We start from the raw sequence: 17339 nt of genomic DNA, 5'->3' as shown, positions 1-17339 counted from the left end.
AGAAAAAGATTTCAAATCGGGGCTTTAAATTTCAGCCAGACAGTCTAGGCTGGGCAGTTTTCCTTTAACTGTGTCTGGAGTCCTCGAATACTTGATTCGTTAATCTTTTGTGCAAATTGAGTAGAAGATACTTAATTTGCTTTTTAAAAAAATTTTTTAAAACATTTTCTATTTAGATTATCTTCTAAATAGTTTTAAATGAAACCTCTAGGGCAGGAAAGGAAGAGCCTAAATTAGATATCTCTATGAACAGAACTCTTCAAACCAGCCTCCTTATTTAATACCAGGAAGTGATTAGTCTGTGTTTAAAGGAGTCTGGTCCCTTGCTGGCGCTGCAGTTGTGAGATGAAACCTATTGTAGGGCTCAACCTGGGCTCAGCTGCCTCTGTGGGCTCATCCCAGGCCTCCTTTGATGGGGAGGGAAGGGAGAATAGTACAGACCGCTCACAGATCCTCTCTGGCTTCCCAACGGCACAGAATTTCTCTTCAGTTTAAAGCATTCTGGACACATTTTAGAAGTGCAAAGTGTTAGCACTCATTGTGTACATATTAGAGAAGTGGACTCCAAGACTTCTTGTGGCCTAGAATCTAACCGAAAATTGAGCCGTTCCTAAGATAATGTAATACAGGAGTAAAGTCAGTTTAGTTTACCTCTGTTATCGGGCAGTTGCAGAAGGGTAGTGCCTAGGTAGCATAGTCAGTGCCCAAAAATGCTAGCGCTGCTGCTGTTATTATTACCTCATCATGTTTTGATATAGTTGCCTGGTTTCGATACATAGCTCTTAGCCCTTCAGCAGACCTTCTTTTATACTCTGCTATATCCTCAGTGCTACACTGGGTGCCCTTGTGCCTGATGGCATATGTAAGGGATGACCTTGCCCCGAGGAAGCAGAAGGCAGCATTAGGGGCTGGGTGTTAGTTAGTTCCTTTGTATTGCTATAAAGAAATACTGAAGGCTGGGTAATTTATGAAGAAAACAGGTTTATTTTGGCCTACAGTTATTTAGGCTGTATAGGAAGTGTGGTGCTGGCATTTGCTTCTAGTGAGGGCCTCAGGGGGTTTACAATTATGGCGGAAGGCTGAGGGGGAGCAGGCGTGTCACATGGTGAGCAAGAGGGAGGAGGTACCAGCCTCTCTTAAACAACCAGATCTCACAGGAACTCTTCGGAGTAAGAAGCCACTTACTATCGCGAGGACAGCACCAAGCAGTTCAAGCTCTACCTGCCCCCGTGACCCGAATACCTCCCACTAGGCCCACCTCCAACATTGGAGGTCCTATTTCAATGTGGGATTTGAAAGGGACAAATATCCAAAGCATATCCGGGGCCCAGCAGAAGCAAAGGCTGCAGGGAATGAGTCAGAAGTGCACACAACACAGAGCTTGGAAGGCTGAGTTATTTTCTGAGAACCACCTGTGCAGGCAGCTCAAGACTTAGGACTCTGACATGGGAGTGGCCACTTTGGAACAGCCAGCACATCTGGAAATGGTTGCCTTAGCTGTGTGACCAGAGACCCTAGAATTTTTTGTCTCCTTTCTCTTGCCTTCTCTATAGACATAGCAGACTGCCTGCTCCATCCTACTGACTCTCCTCTACTCTATTCCTAATTTTTAGCTCCAAGGAAGAGTTTAAAAGAGCGAGAACACCTTTAGCTGCCCATCCTGCACTACTTGCCCCCATTCTTTTTTTTTTTTTTGAGATGGAGTCTTGCTCTGTCACCCAGGCTGGAGTGCAGTGGCACGATTTCGGCTCACTGCAACCTCCTCCTCCCAGGTGCAAGCAATTCTCGTGCCTCAGCTTCCCGAGTAGCTGGGATTACAGGCATGTGCTACCATGCCTGGCTAATTTTTGTATTTTTTTTTTGAGACGGAGTCTCGCTCTGTCACCCAGGCTGGAGTGCAGTGGCCGGATCTCGGCTCACTGTAAGCTCCGCCTCCCGGGTTTACGTCATTCTCCTGCCTCAGCCTCCCTAGTAGCTGGGACTACAGGTAGCCGCCACCTCGCCCGGCTAGTTTTTTGTATTTTTTAGTAGAGACGAGGTTTCACCGTGTTAGCCAGGATGGTCTCAATCTCCTGACCTCGTGATCTGCCTATCTCGACCTCCCAAAGTGCTGGGATTACAGGCTTGAGCCACCGCGCCTGGCCAATTTTTGTACTTTTAATAGTGATGGGATTTCTTCATGTTGGCCAAGCTGGTCTCGAACTCCTGACCACAGGTGATCTACCCACCTTGGCCTTCCAAAGTGCTGGGATTACAGGTGTGAGCCACTAGGCTTGGCCATTACTGCCTTTTCAAGCCAAGTACTGTGCAGAGCCTCCTCACTGCTGGGAAGTGGTCTAGGAAGCTCTGGGGTTGGGTGCCCTCCAAACTCTCAAGTATGCCACCATTTCTTAGGCATGTTTCAACAGAAGAGGGGAGTGCCTCTCTTTTTTCCATCACATTGGGGATATTTTTGTTTCCTGTTTCTTACTATACTTGGTTTCTGGAAACCTGACACGGTCTCTTTAGGTTGTCTTGGGAATGGCATTTACGGAGGAACTGTGAGACTATCTTCTTCCTTGGGGGCCCTGCTTAGAAGCAGCTGGTGGGGAAGCCAGGGGCTTTCAGATGAAGACGACAGGTTAACAGGAGCCTGCTGTGCTGAGCCGTGCTTCAGGCTTTCATGGGGCACCAAGTCCCAAGTGTGGGCGTAGCTCTTGCCACCCCACATTCTGGAATCCTCACTTCCATCCTCCTTTTCTTCTTGTCCTTGGAGCTGAAGGACTCTATGTCCACTGCAGTTGTGGCAGCAGAGGAGAGAGGTCCTTTATATCCTCAGCCAGAATTCTCAAAGCTCTTTCCTGTAAACAGTGTAACATAAAGGTGGTTCAGGTTCATAGCACAGATAGCCTGAAACTCTGCTTAAGAGGTGCTGACATCAAATTTTCTTCCTTCAAAGTGGCCTGAGACTGTCGCTTTAAATAAATATTTCTGTAGGAAAATGTGTTCCAAAGGACTGATGTGCAATGTAGCCCATTGGTATCTTGGAAATGATTTAGGATCACGAGGCTAGAGAGGTGTATATTAACACCTCACAATAAGAACCTGGCCACTGAGTCTCTAATGAGCTTTATGCATGTTGTCATTTGTGTCTCCTCGGGGAGAGGACTCCTGGAAGATTGCACCTGGTTTCCTGCACGTTTTATCCCATGAATCTTTTCTCTTTGCTGATTTTGCTTTGTATTCTTTTGCTGTAATATGTCATAGCCACGGGTGTGACTGTATGCCGCCAAGTCCTTTGAGTCCTACTAATGAATCATTGAAACTGGAGGTAGTACTGGGGTCCCTGACCCATAGGAATACTGGTGAATATTGTTGTGTGTGGGGGTTAGGAATATAAAATCTACTTGCTGAAAGACACATTTTTGTGTGTCTTTTTCTAAAACAAGGACTTTTTCTAGTCCTTTCTCAGTAGCTAATTTTCATAGTGAGGGAAATGTGTGTGCTCTGCGACAAAAAAAGGGAGGGAAGCCCATTTTAGAAGTGAAGATATTTTTCATATTGTGTTAAATTTATTATAACTGAGCTTCAGTTATAGCAGTTGCTAAAATACTTTGTGTGAATATGTGTTGTTAAATTATAGAAATTCAGACGGCGTGTTCAAGAATCTACACAAGTGCTAAGAGAACTGGAAATTTCTTTAAGAACCAACCACATTGGGTAAGTATACCCCTTTAACATCTTAGCTCTAAAGCTTTTGGACACTTTACAAAATAACTGAATCATATCCAAAGAATTGAGCTTCCTTATGGTTCATTATAAATTAAAAGACTGAGGTTTTAGTAGATGAAACCTTTATTAGTACTCAAATTACTTACTACTGCCCAAGAATCAGCAGAAGCAAGACAGATAGTCCTTGATTTGGAATTCATAACAATTCTATATTTCTTTGCGTGGGTGCAGTAAATATGAACACTTGGTTTCATGTTTGCATAACAATTCTCTGGCAAATCAGGAACTCCCAACAGTAGATGTAGACTGAGATCTTGGAAAATCGCTAAGCTTTTACTGTAGTTCTCCAAGTTGCTGAGTTGAAGCTAGTTTATTTCCCTTTCGTTAATTCTCTAGAGTTTCTGGCCAGAAGGGGACGGAAGCTGGAATAATGTCACTTGACTCATGTCATTGCACTCAGACACATTCTCAGTCTCTTTTTCATACATCTCAAAACCTCAGGACCATGAAGTGTAAATCCACTCTGGGAAAATAAAGTTCAGGGAATCTCTGCACTAAGCATTCTGAGTTTCTTTCGGGCAACAACATGGTTGCTTTGGCTCAGGAAAGTACAGCGGTATTATATTCTCCCTTACCCCTGGGTGGCCTAATTGTACCATGTCTTCAAATAAGATGGCTTCTCTCTGAGGCAGAATGATACCAGGTATCCTATTTTGTAACCCCCTTTCTGCCCAAAGCACCTGCGTAACATTGGGCAAGCTATTTAACCCCTTTGGTTTTGAGTCTTTGAGCTTTCCAATGAGAGGACTATCGACTTTTAGATCTTTTAGAATTTTCCCATGACATTCTTTGCAAGTCTATTGGAAATGAATTTTCATGTATATGTATTGAGCTTTAGTTTTACACAGTATCCTGTAACGTACAGTAAGTCCTCTCTCATTGATAGGTTCTTCTTGGAAACCATGAGTTTAAGTGAAATGATGTTATAAAACCTTTTTCCCCCCTCATCAATGTCATAATGAAATAATGTTATTTGAGGTTAAGTAAGGACTTGATGTGGATTTATTATGTAGATCAAACTTTATTTCAGACTGCTGTAAGCCGTTCAAATGGTTAATTAGCATAGTTATTTCAAAATAAACTTTTAGAAATTGTAGAAATGCTATTTTGATTGATAGGTGATGGAACTTGGATAAGAATGTGCATTTCTTAAATGATAACTAGCAGGTTTGTCACCTTGAGAATGAAATATTCAGAAAATGAATTAATTCTAGACTTTGTCCCTGAAAATGAGCTGTAGAACAAAGAATCATAGAGTCATGATTTTTGAACTGGAAGAGAAATTAAGAATTGCCTAATGCCTCATTTTACAGATTAAAAGAATTAAAGACCAGAGAAGGTGAGTGAATTGCACAAAGTCTACAGCTGTAGAGCCAGGTGCTTTGGCTCAAGTTGCTCTGTTGCTTTTCCTGTATGACTTATGCTGGCAGCCGTTTCCCTGAAAGTAAATAAGATTATCAGAGATCTGGGATCAAAGCAATGAGGCTTCTCTGCTGGAGATGAAGATGGTGGTAGTTTAATACTTTTGGGCATTTAAACTAAGGACATTTAAATACTTTCCAATATTTGTGGATCAGGAGCTAGATTCGATTTTGTTTGGTCCAACCCTAGGCTTTTGGCCCTTTTAACTGAAAATGGTGGAATTAACTGCAACCAGGATTTCTACAAATTGTCAAAAAGCATTTCTTAGGCTGGGTGCAGTGGTTCACATCTGTAATCCTAGCACTTTGGGAGGCTAAGGTGGGTGGATCACCTGAGGTCAGGAGTTTGACACCATCCTGGCCAACATGGTGAAACCCATCTCTACTAAAAATACAAAAAATTAGCCAGGCGTGGTGGCGCATGCCTATACTCCCAGCTACTTGGGAGGCTGAGGCAGGAGAATCACTTGAACCTGGGAGGTGAAGGTTGCAGTGAGCCGAGATCACTCCAGCCTCGGTGACAGAACAAGACTCCATCTCACCAAAAAAAAAAAAAAAAAAAAAAAAAGCATTTCTTTAAGCATTGCTGAAGTAACGTGAAATTGACCATCAAATACAAAAGGAAGATGATCATTTCCAACACAAACTTGGCTGAATAGAAGAACCTTGGTTGGGTTGAAGCCAGTGCAGTCTGCAAGCAATTGGAGTGGTTTGTTGTTGAGGATACTATAGGCATGTTGAAAGATTCTTACGTTTGTTTCATCTTTACCGGGTGAAGTTTTCCCTCGCCCACCACCTATGTGAGGGACTCTGAAAGCCTTGGCTTTAGCAGCAGAAAAATTGATGGAGATGCATTGTCCGATTGTATGCAAGCAATCACTAGCATAAATTTACATGAAGTAAAACCACACAACCAGAGTTTGACCATCTTGCCTGTCCTGAAAAGCTAAACCTGAACTCACTCTTTGTTAAGTAAACTAACTGGCTTGATCTCACTTGATAGGGATATCTTCTGAAAAATTACTCAATAATGACTAAAACAATTAGTTACTAAAATGAAGAATTCTTGAAATGCAAGATGCTATATGAGGAAGCCATATATTTTATTGTACTGTTTAACATACTGTAATAGATAGATAATTCAGGGCTGAGTGTGGTGGCTCACGCCTGTGTTCTCAGCACTTCAGGAGGCCGAGGCAGAGGATTACTTGAGCCCGAGAGTTTGAGACCAGCTTGGGTAACATAGTGAGACCTCATGTCTACAAAAAAATAAAATATTAGCCAGTCACAATGGCACGTACCTGCAGTGCCTGAGATGCTGAGGCAGAAGGATCAATTGAGCCCGTGAGTTCGAGGTGGTAGTGAGCAGCCATTGCACTCTCTGAGTAACAAAGTGAGACCCTGTCTCAAAAAATAAAAACAAAAAATCAGTGCCATTTGCTCAAATTTTTGCTATGCTGCTTTCTAGTTATTTGGCCTTAGATAAGTTACATAAGTTTTCTGTACTTACTATATGACCCAAGTTAAATTCTCATTGATAAAATGAGTATGATAAGACTTACATCATAGGAATGTTGTAAGGATTAGATGACATAACTTATAAAGACCTAATAAAGGATCTGAAACTTGATAGTTACTCAATATATGATAGTTGTTTGTTATGCTTGTTGCAAATAATATCTGTAGTATTCAACAGTATTATATATCTCTAAGGAATTCCCTAAGGCAGAGAGCGTTATCATCTTTATCTAAAATGATCCTGACACCCAGGAGATTATGATTCCCAGAAATTAAAAAGGAGGCATTACATTTACAATCTACTTGTCCTAAAAAAAGTTGTTCTGGGCACATGTTTGCTTTTCAAGGTTAAAGACTTGAGCTTTACCGAGATAACATTCTAAGCTGCAGCTTTGTCAAGCAAAGGGCTTGTTCTGAGTTTTGATATAAGCCTAAAACTCTATAAATGGAACAATCTTCTGAGAAAGAAAATTAATTTTCTTTGAGTCAAATTGAAATAAGAATTAGACTAGAAATAATCTCATTCACTTACTCCTAGGAACTATAATAATAGAGAAGAATTGGATTATGACTTATCTAAGCTTTTGAAATTACTTGAAATACCCTTGAAATGATCCACGTAGTGTTAGAACATACTGGCCATGCAGTGTGAGTAGGCAGATGCCATGGTGCTTAAGATGTCAGAGTGATAGGATTTAAGTGGTGGTGAGGGTGAAGTGGACAGATTTACCAGCTTTATTCTGTGGAACTGATGTGTACGCTGTCTCTCCTTGCAGGGAATTTATTGTAGTAAAGCTGCCTATAATGATAGAAAATTACTTTCCATCCTCAATGGAAGGTCACAGAAGTTCTGAAAGATGCTCATTTCACTTTCTTATTGTGGTGTAGAGAGAACAGGCATGAGGTTGCAGAAGGAATGTGGCAAGTTGGCAAGGAGGGGAAGGAGGTTTGTAGAAAAGGGAAGACTCTGAGGAACTGCTTAGTTAATGTCGTCTTCTCTCCTGCCCGCCAGACTTCTTTATGAATCAGTGCTGGCTGAGCCAGGCCAAAAGAAGAAAGACAGGAGAGTGACAAAGGCTGCTTTTAACATGCATACAACATGTATGGAGGTGTATGTGTGCATCAAGCTGCCTTATGATTAACTTATTCCTAGATGGTACTTTTTTAGAAACCATCAAGGTTATAATCATTTTGTTATTTATTAAGCACTGTGTTAGGTGCTTTACATTTGTTATTCTGGGTATTTCCTACAAAAATCTTATTGACCATTACCCCTGAATCGCTGTTTTACAGATGAGAATACTGAGGGTCATTTATTAAGTACCTTGCTCAATTCCACACAAGTTAGAAGCACCGAGATTTGAGCCTAGATATAGTCACTTCTAAAATTTGTTACCTAATCCAGCAGTTCTCACATTTTATTTTGGTTTTAGAATGCCTTTATACTTTTAAATTATTTTTGAACCCCTATAATCTTTTGTTTAGATGGGTCAAATCTATTAATGTTTACAATATTAGAAATTAAAACCAATATATTTGAAATGTCTTTAATAAAACATTTAATAAAATTTAATTTAAATATGTAAATATAAAATAAATGTTATATATTAATATAAATATTAACATTATAAATTAAATGACATGTTTTATGAAAAATATTCTTCAAATAAAAAATTGGTGACAGGCCGCATTGGTTTAATTTTTGCAAATCTCTTTAAAAACTCGTTAATAGTTGGCAGCTAGATTCTCCTATCTGAGTCAACATTCAGTTTGTTGTGATCTGTTTTGATTGATGTATATGAAGAAAGTTGGGCCTTATACATATACACACTTAGAGATGAGTTTTTTTAATGGTCTTTTCAGATAATTGTGGATATTCTTTTTTTGGTAATACCCCCAAAATTGAACGACTGGTAACTGATTCTTACAGATAGCTATAATGTAGAGTCTGAAATAATATCAATGAACTTTTTGTGCTTTGTTATATTAAAATCCACTGGCCAGGTACAGTGGCCTGCAGTCTCAGCAACTTTGGAAGGCCGAGGTGGGCAGGATGGCTTGAGCCTAGGAGTTTGAGACCAGCCTTGGTAACATGGCTTGTCTCTATAAAACCCTTGTCTCTATAAAAAATACAAAAATTAACCAGGTGTGGTGGCGTGAGCCTGTAGTCCCAGCTACTCAGGAGGCTGAGGTAGGAGGATCACTTGAGCCCAGGAGGTTGAGGCTGCAGTAAGTCATGATTGTGCCACTGCACTTCAGCCTGGGCAACAGAGTAAGACCCTGTCTCAAAAAGTCCTTTGTGCTGTGTTGCACTTTGACTGGGTCTTTTTATCCGTATGTGAACTTGTGACATGATTTCTTAACATCATGCATTAGTCATTTGGAAGATCAGAATAACTCAGTGAAATCATGTTTCTCAAATGTTGAAGTATATCACTTTGCAATATTTTTAAAAATCACATTTGTTGGGCTGGGCGCAGTGGCTCAAGCCTGTAATCCCAGCACTTTGGGAGGCCGAGACGGGCGGATCACGAGGTCAGGAGATTGAGACCATCCTGGCTAACACGGTGAAACCCCGTCTCTACTAAAAAATACAAAAAACTAGCTGGGCGAAGTGGCGGGCGCCTGTAGTCCCAGCTACTCGGGAGGCTGAGGCAGGAGAATGACGTGAACCCGGGAGGCGGAGCTTGCAGTGAGCTGAGATCCGGCCACTGCACTCTAGCCCGGGCGACAGAGCGAGACTCCGTCTCAAAAAAAAAAAAAAATCACATTTGTTAATAACCACCAGTCTGATTAGAATATATTTCAAGTATTGAGAAGCTGTCAAACTGAGGGTGGTGAATACAGGTTTTCCAGAATTCTAATTTTTGTTTGAAAGTTCAAAGTTGGTCATCAACAACAAATACTGTATTGTCCCTGAAAGGACGGGCTCACTTCATATTTGAGTAAATGTCTGCCACATACCCCAAACTGAATCACCACATACCCCAAACTGCCACATACCCCAAACTGAATCATTTTTACAAGTAAATTGACATTCCATGAAAAAATGGCTAGTTCAGCTCACAACTCGAACAGTTGCATGGGTGCTTTTCCTTGAGACAACCGTGCTACTTGGGCAGGTAGCAGCAGTACTTTATGTGAGCTTCCTGTTTTGTCATGCTGAAAATGAAAAAGACGTGTACTAAATGAGTAAGCTTTAATAAAATCAGTATTTTTTATTGCTTATCTAAGGGCATTCTTAAGTGAAGCTGGCTTTTTCCCCCTCCTGAGTGCACAGAGTGACAAATACAATAAATAGGTGTCTTCTTTGGTTGCAGCAGTTTTATACAGTATTTATTTGGCATTATAAATGTCAGTGTCAACAGAGTGAAAACAACCAATGTCCTAATATTTTTATGAAAACAGTTTTACCTTCATAGACACCCTGAGAGGGTTTCAGGGACCCCTAGTGGTGTATGGGCTATACTTTGAGAATCAGTCTGCAACACTGCCTAACAGAGTAGATCTGACCAGTGTTGAATCCGCACAGTGCTTCTTTCTCTTGCTTTTCGTGATTTTTCATCAACTTCAGTTCCCACCGAATATCTATCTGTAGGACCTCTCTCTCAAGGAGGCTGGCAAAGGGAGTTAACTGCTCGTTCCTTTCTGTTGTGCAACTTTGGGCCACTTGGCTTGATCTTAGAAACTGAAAGCCAGGAACATCTCTTAAGACCTATATGAGGAGAAATAAGGTTCTAAGATTTGGGGAGGCAGAACAAAGATTTGAAATCAAGCTGTGACCAGCCTACAAGACAACAGTGACTGTTGGCATTGGCACTTACATCTCTTCCTTGCACCCAATTTCTTCCAGAGCTATTTGTCATTGTCCCTGTCTTTTCCAGCTCCTAAGCATCTGATTTAGAATTTGCCTAAATTCAGATTTACAGCATATGGTAATTATATTGAATCCGTGAGGCACTCAGGAAGTTATGCATTCTGTCAGAGTCAGAAATAATTCAACTTCCCAAAACCTATAATTAACCAATTTGAAACTGTTTGCCTATTGGCAACATATTAAAAAGTGTGTGTAGCATGCACAGAGGTGAAATGGAAATAATTGGCTATGGGAACCCTAAATATATGATATAGTCCTTGCATGATCATTTACATAAATCTGCAAAATGAGGCATCCATATTCTTTGAATGCCTTTAGATTCCAGATACTGCTTTGAAAGTTGCCCGTTTTTATCTTTACCTGTTTTCTTTCCTTACTCTTTCATTTCTGTAGAAGTTCACTTTCAACTCTGATTGAAAGTGGCCGATTCTCTCCAGTACAGAAAGTCCCAAGTCAAGAAGGGGTAGGGACTGAGATAATAGAAAAATGGGGGTTCTTTTTTTCTTATCCACACCCTTATTGCTGAAATGACTTTGCTAAGCTAGCCTGATACCATTTGATAAACTGGGGAAAGTAGCCAGCCCTGAAAGACTGATCTCATTCTTTCCTAAAGCAGCCAGGGGTGTCAGGACTAGATCAAATCCCAGGAGGGGGATCTTATAGCTTTGAAAAAGATGTAACTGTATGACATTAAATCAGGAGTAGAATGTGTCATACTTTCGCTGACCTTTTAGGAGGTACGCAGCAGGCTGTTACTTTTACTCAGAAAAGTGTCTTCGAGGCCCTTTCACTCAAAGTCAGGAAGTGGAGATGGGGGCGTGGATAAGGACACTGCAGTGAAGTAAGAGAAGCCAATTAGTGTTCTTTATCCCTGCATTAAAACATATGCATATTAGCATGTTAAGTGAATTATAGCTCTGGCTGTACTTGACTATTTCCTACCTTAAAGAAATTTAGTTTTTCATCTGTAGGTCACTTGCCTCTTGTCCAGTTGGTGGCTGAACTTTCCAAGTGAGATGGAGGTGCCAGCCGGTGGTACACAAGGGCAGGCACTGAGTGCATTCTGGATGGTCTGCACTCTACAGAGGCTGCGTCTGGAAAATCAACCAGAAGAAATGACAGTGGCTGTTTCTCTTAGCTTCTAAATTCGTGTGTTCTTATGAGCCACTAAGAATATGTGAAACTGAGACTGCCCTGAAAAATCTGCCCCCACCCCTGCCATGATTATTTTTCATATTAAAAAGACACCCACCACCAAGGGCCGGTTTACATTGTGCAATCAGAGCCCATAGACCAGACCAATGGAAAAGCCTAAGCAAGGCTAAGGGGCTTGAATTTAAAGATTTTCTAATCATCAGATTTTGATAGTGAGTTCCAGACTTTAAGTCTCCAGCCAGTCACAAAAAAGAAAAAATTCTTTTCACTATTTCTAAGCTTCTAATTACTAGTATTTAAACGTGATCAATGTCTCCTGAGACCTAGCACCATAGAAAATAATTAAAATAAATAAAAAATAAGTATCTAGTAGATGCTGTGAGATTGTGTATGTGGCTATTTTGAAATGAAACTCCAGCCTCCACCAGTAGCCAGCCCCGTTAGTTTGGTCTAGATCTCATAACAAAGCCACTTTGTGAGGCCTACCAGGTGGTATTTTCTTTGCCACTGTTGCCACTCCAGGTCTCTCTTAAATTAAATGCTGTACGTTTACAGGCAGCTTTGCCAAGTGCATAGGTTTTGCAGTTGCCTCTCTGAGGCACTTGGGGGGAAAACACAAGGCAAGCTTTCTACTTTCCCACTTTGCTGCCTCCTGGAACTACCTGCAGACCTGGGCTGGGTTTGCATCATGGAGATGACAGGACTGGAAGAAAGAATGAGCTTGAGGATGAAACAAAGAACCCCTTCCCCCTGCCAAAAATTAAAACAAACAAACAAACAAAAAACCAAGTATCCTGATTCCATGGGATTGTTTTCTTCCTTTTAAGACAAAGACCTCAAGGGGTTGCTCATGCTTAAGGGATACTTAGTAGAATTGTCCTACTGTTATTTTAATAACTAACAAAACCGGCTTCCATAGTCGCTATCATGTCCATAGCTGGTCAACCTTTTTAGCTTGGTGTTTCTGGAGGAAAGTAACCATTGTGGAATGCAGGTGGCAGATGTACCTTAAGTGGCATTTCAGTGATAGTAGTAGATCTTTTGACTTAATATTTGTTGGAGTTTGAAACTTAGTGAAGGCTTAATCAGGTACCATATGTTGTTTGAAGATGAATGCACTGGAGGAAATCTGTAAAAGGGGGTGGTGACATTTTACATCTACCTCCCTAAAGATTGTGTTTGGACCCCCTATCAGGATTATTATGAAGAACAAATAAGAATGTGTTAACATTCTCCATGAACTGTGGAGCACCATTCAAATGCAAGGTGTTATTATTTTAAAAAGAATTTTTTAAAAACCCTGATATTTGTCATCTGCCGGCCTTGATGATGGTATGCGGTGCCCGCAGCTTTTTAAAAGGTTTTAACATTCATGGAAAAAGTTAAGCAAATCATTATCCCTATTGAATTTCTAGAAGCCCATAAACACTGGTCTCTCATTGGCTAGTTTAGTGGTTTCTGTAGCTTAGTGTGCCAAGGAGTTGCACTTGGATTTGGAATCCTGCCTGGATTTTTGTGGTTATGTTGTCATGTCCCCCGTCTGCCTCATTGTCCGTAGTCTTGCTTCCTTCCACAAACAGGCTGTAGATCAATTGTGGTAGAAGAAGTACATTAAGCAAGTGCCTTCTTTAAAGAAAGTTTCTTACAGATTATCTTAAATCCTCTAAGCAGTAAAATGTAAAGATGGCCCACGTGTACTTTTTGGCCCTTATTTTTACATGTTAAAAAGTTGTGGTTTTCTTAGTTACCATATCTGAAAAGCTCCTGCCTCATGTGAAGTAGTCTAGGCCTTCCTCCCTATGTCCTTTCAGGCAATGAAAGTTTCTGGTGAAAAAAACCAAAAGTTTGCACCGTGTCCTCCTTTCCTTGGCAGGTCATGTGATCAATTTCTCCAATGATTTTTTTTTTTCCCCCAACAGATGGGTCAGAGAATTTCTGAACGAAGAAAACAAAGGTCTTGATGTTCTAGTGGAATATCTCTCATTTGCACAGTACGCAGTAACGTAAGTAAAACTTGGCCTGCTTGCATTTGAATTTTTTGTGGTCACAGCAGATGCAACTCAGTGGTAAAGTTATACACCACACAAAGGGCAGAAACTCAGAAGCAGATGTGCCAGGGCCTAGGGAGGTTTGTTTCTATTTGGGTAACTAAAAACAAATCACATAATTGGTATTAGAAATGCCTTTAAGGCAGAAGTGAAACAGGTGAGTAAAAAAATCACCTTTAAAGGAGCCCTTATTTTCAAAAGTAATGCTTTCTTTAGGGCTTAAGTTATATATATGGAAGAATAGTCTAACAGTGAAAGAAGTATGTGATAAATCACTAGGTGATACAAAAGAGTGACTCCCCTTTTATTTTAAAAATGATGTCTCCATGTATATTTGTATATGCTAGTAAATGCATAGAAAATGATTGCAGAAACAGATACCAAATATAGTGGGTAGGGAGAGGTAAAAAGGTAACAAGAGGTAACTGAAGGGAGAGGTAACAAGAGGCTATTCCTTTTTCCTTGATATGTATTTGTATTGTTTTGATTTTCTGCCTATAAACTGAAGGGGAGTAAAAACGGGTCAGAGCAGGAAAGAAAAATCAACCTATTTAACCTTGTTTTTGTTATTTCCTAAAATTCTCCTGTTTTCTTGACTTCCGGAATGATTTACAAGACTCAAAAGTGTACATCTGAATGAGACATTGTCTTCTCCACATTTTCTCCTTTAATCAAAAAACATCCTGGTATCCACAGACACACTCATACATACAGATTGAAGCAATGATATTCGTTCATTAATTTGACTGAAAGACATTTCAGCCTTGGTGGTGTTTTTCTTTTCCATTCTTGCTTTAAAAGCAGTAACCTGTTTTTTTAATTTCTTCACTCCAAAAGAGTCCTAAGACTTAATCAGATGTTATCTTATAATCCCCATCATTTCCTGGAGAATTTGTGAAGAGAAAGCTATAATTATTCCTATTGTATAGATGCAGAAACGAAACTGTTGACTGAAACTGTCTTGATAGGTTTCAGTTCTGATACCTCTCATGTATTAGATGGAATGGACTAAGAAAAACCAATAGATGAGTTCTTACCTTCCTGAGAAATGCTCTTCAAAGGATGTTTCCTATCTATCTCTGTTTCATCAAACACTGCAAGTCTCCCTTATGCTTTATATTATATGCCAAGAGAAAATACTGTTACCTACCCTGTTGGGTGTTTTAAAATCTGGAGTGATATTTATGCAATTCAGAGAAGACTAAGAAATGTCAGGAAGAATGGGTAAGAACAGCATGCTACATCTTCTGTTGGCTCTAATGAATCCTTTACCTACGTAACAATAGAGCTTGGCAGCCAGCTTTCCCAAATGGACCTTCACATAAGACCAACCAGGAAAGGAGGTGCTCCTATGAGGGAATTCCTGTAGTCTATAGCGTAAGACAACAGCACACAAAAGATGAGAATTCAGAGCTTTTGTTTCTCAATCTTGTAACTTTGTGGAGTTTTTTTTTCAAGCAATTGCTTTACACTGTTTGCTTATTGGTTTTGGTTGGCTTTCATTAGATAACAAATTTTATATAGATATATAATTTGTCATCTTTCTTGAAACTAATGGGCTGAAAAAATTTCTTTCTTTTCCTTGGCATGTGACAATTTCCTAGCCCATGAAATATGAGACAACAGGTTCATAGTGCATCCCTAAAGAAGAAGCACTCTTTTCTTTTTCTTCTTCTCTTCTCTTCTCTTCTCCTCTCCTCTCTTCTCCTCTCCTCTCCTCTCCTCTCCTCTCCTCTCCTCTCCTCTCCTCTTTTCCTTTTCTCTTCTCTTCTCTTTTCTTTTCTTTTCTTTTTTCTGTATGAGATAGACTCTCACTCTGTCACCCAGGCTGGAGTGCAGTGGCATGATCTGGGCTCACTAAAACCTCCGCCTCCCAGGATCAAGTGATTCTCCTGCCTCAGCCTCCTGAGAAGCTGGGGTTACAAGCACCCGCCACCTTGCCCAGCTAATTTTTGAATTTTTAGCAGAGATGGGGTTTCACCATGTTGGGCAAGCTGCTCTCAAACTCCTGACCTCAGATGATCCACCCGCCTCAGCCTCCCCAAAGTGTTGGGATTTCAGGCGTGAGCCACTGCGCCCAGCCTAGAAGCACTCATTTCTATGTGTGTTTCCTTTTTCTGCTGTGTGAGAGTGAGGATGAGCTAAGAGGAACACACGCTGAATGGCATGGGAGCTGCAGAGTAGCCTAGCGAGGGCGTCAGTGCCATGAGTGATTTCAGGATGCCCTCCTCGTCTTACCTTCTGTCATCTCAGTGATAGCTTTCTCCTTTTAGCAGTTAGAATTTTATTAGATTACCTCATTCGAACTCTTTTATGTTCAGCATTCCCTCCTGCAGCCAAAGGCGTGACAGAATTGTGATCAGATGCCTCCATGGACTTTGTGCGTCAGTCTCTGCTCTCTGATTAGTCTTTTATAGGTGAAAGTCATCAGCAATTTTCAGATGCAGATTCTAACCAAATATTTTATTTTGGCAGTTATACTTTTATAAAGTTATACTTAGATTTATTGTATGTATTATTGTTTTTTCTTCTGCAGTATCCTCTAAAATTTTCCTGAGGATATTAAGTGTAGCTGCCTTCTGATTGTTCTACTGTCTGATCAGGTGTTGAAATGGATAGAAACAATTAATACAATTACTTTTTTTTTTTTTTTTGAGAAAGCAGAGTTACTGACTTTGTGAGGGGGGAATGTATGGAGCACAAAAGCCTGTCTGTTTAAAAACTTTGTTCCTAAAACTATATAAGAATGAGCAACTTAAGTTGCCATTTATTCTAACATGGTTAACATGAGTAATAACCTCAAAAAATGTCAGAGAAACAACAGTCTGACTTTAAAGAGCACCACACTGGGAGGAGATTCCAAAATCAAAGCAAATCCATAACTTTGCTAGTAATGTATCACATGTGCTTGGAAAAGTACACTTGCCAACACACTGGGAGAAAATGCTCAGTGAAAATTGATGGGTAGGAATAAATTAGTAGAAGCCTAACATATTGACTTATTAAAGCAAAGTGAGGACAGCTGTAAGATCTTTTCCCCCTTCCATCATACCAACGTTAGCGACTGGTAAGTTAGCAAGCCTTATAAAATAAAATACAAATAATATATCACTATTTAATTTTTGCTGTTCATTGTTCCATTATTCTTTTGCCAGACCCATTATTTGTCATTTTGTATTTTTAAAGCTAATACTGAGCCCACAGAAGTTCCGTTGTATTTCCTTTCCAGTCTTCTTTGTTTACAAAGACTTTCCATACTAAGGTGCAGATGTATTGTAGGAACAGCAAGTTATACCTGTTCATTTAAACATGTGAATGTGAATTTTTCAGTCTTCAATGGCATTTCTCTTTTGTTTTAGTTTTGACTTTGAAAGTGTGGAGAGTACTGTGGAGAGCTCGGTGGACAAATCAAAGCCCTGGAGTAGGTCCATCGAGGACCTGCACAGAGGGAGCAACCTGCCCTCACCTGTGGGCAACAGTGTCTCCCGCTCTGGAAGACATTCTGCACTGCGGTGAGTTCGTTTAATCAGGAGGCAACTTTGGCAGGAT

The 17339-nt window shown here is 40.3% G+C and overlaps 1 protein-coding gene across 9 annotated transcripts in view; it reads left to right on the top strand.

The window, feature by feature from the left end:
* The window catches only part of FMNL2 (formin like 2), a 318596-nt gene that overhangs the window by 211751 nt on the left and 89506 nt on the right, over positions 1-17339 (top strand). For 8 of the 9 annotated variants that reach the window (XM_033231471.1, XM_033231475.1, XM_033231472.1 and 5 more), the window contains exons 4-6: positions 3623-3699; positions 13662-13745; positions 17150-17302. In XM_033231471.1, coding sequence (XP_033087362.1) covers positions 3623-3699; positions 13662-13745; positions 17150-17302 — 314 coding nt within the window. The remainder of the gene's footprint in view (positions 1-3622; positions 3700-13661; positions 13746-17149; positions 17303-17339) is intronic. The other variant, XM_033231479.1, reaches the window with a different exon arrangement.

Source organism: Trachypithecus francoisi, unplaced genomic scaffold, assembly GCF_009764315.1.
Source record: "Trachypithecus francoisi isolate TF-2019V2 unplaced genomic scaffold, Tfra_2.0 Lachesis_group13, whole genome shotgun sequence".
Classification (NCBI taxonomy): domain Eukaryota; kingdom Metazoa; phylum Chordata; class Mammalia; order Primates; family Cercopithecidae; genus Trachypithecus; species Trachypithecus francoisi.
This window is presented reverse-complemented; position numbering and strand designations above follow the sequence as displayed.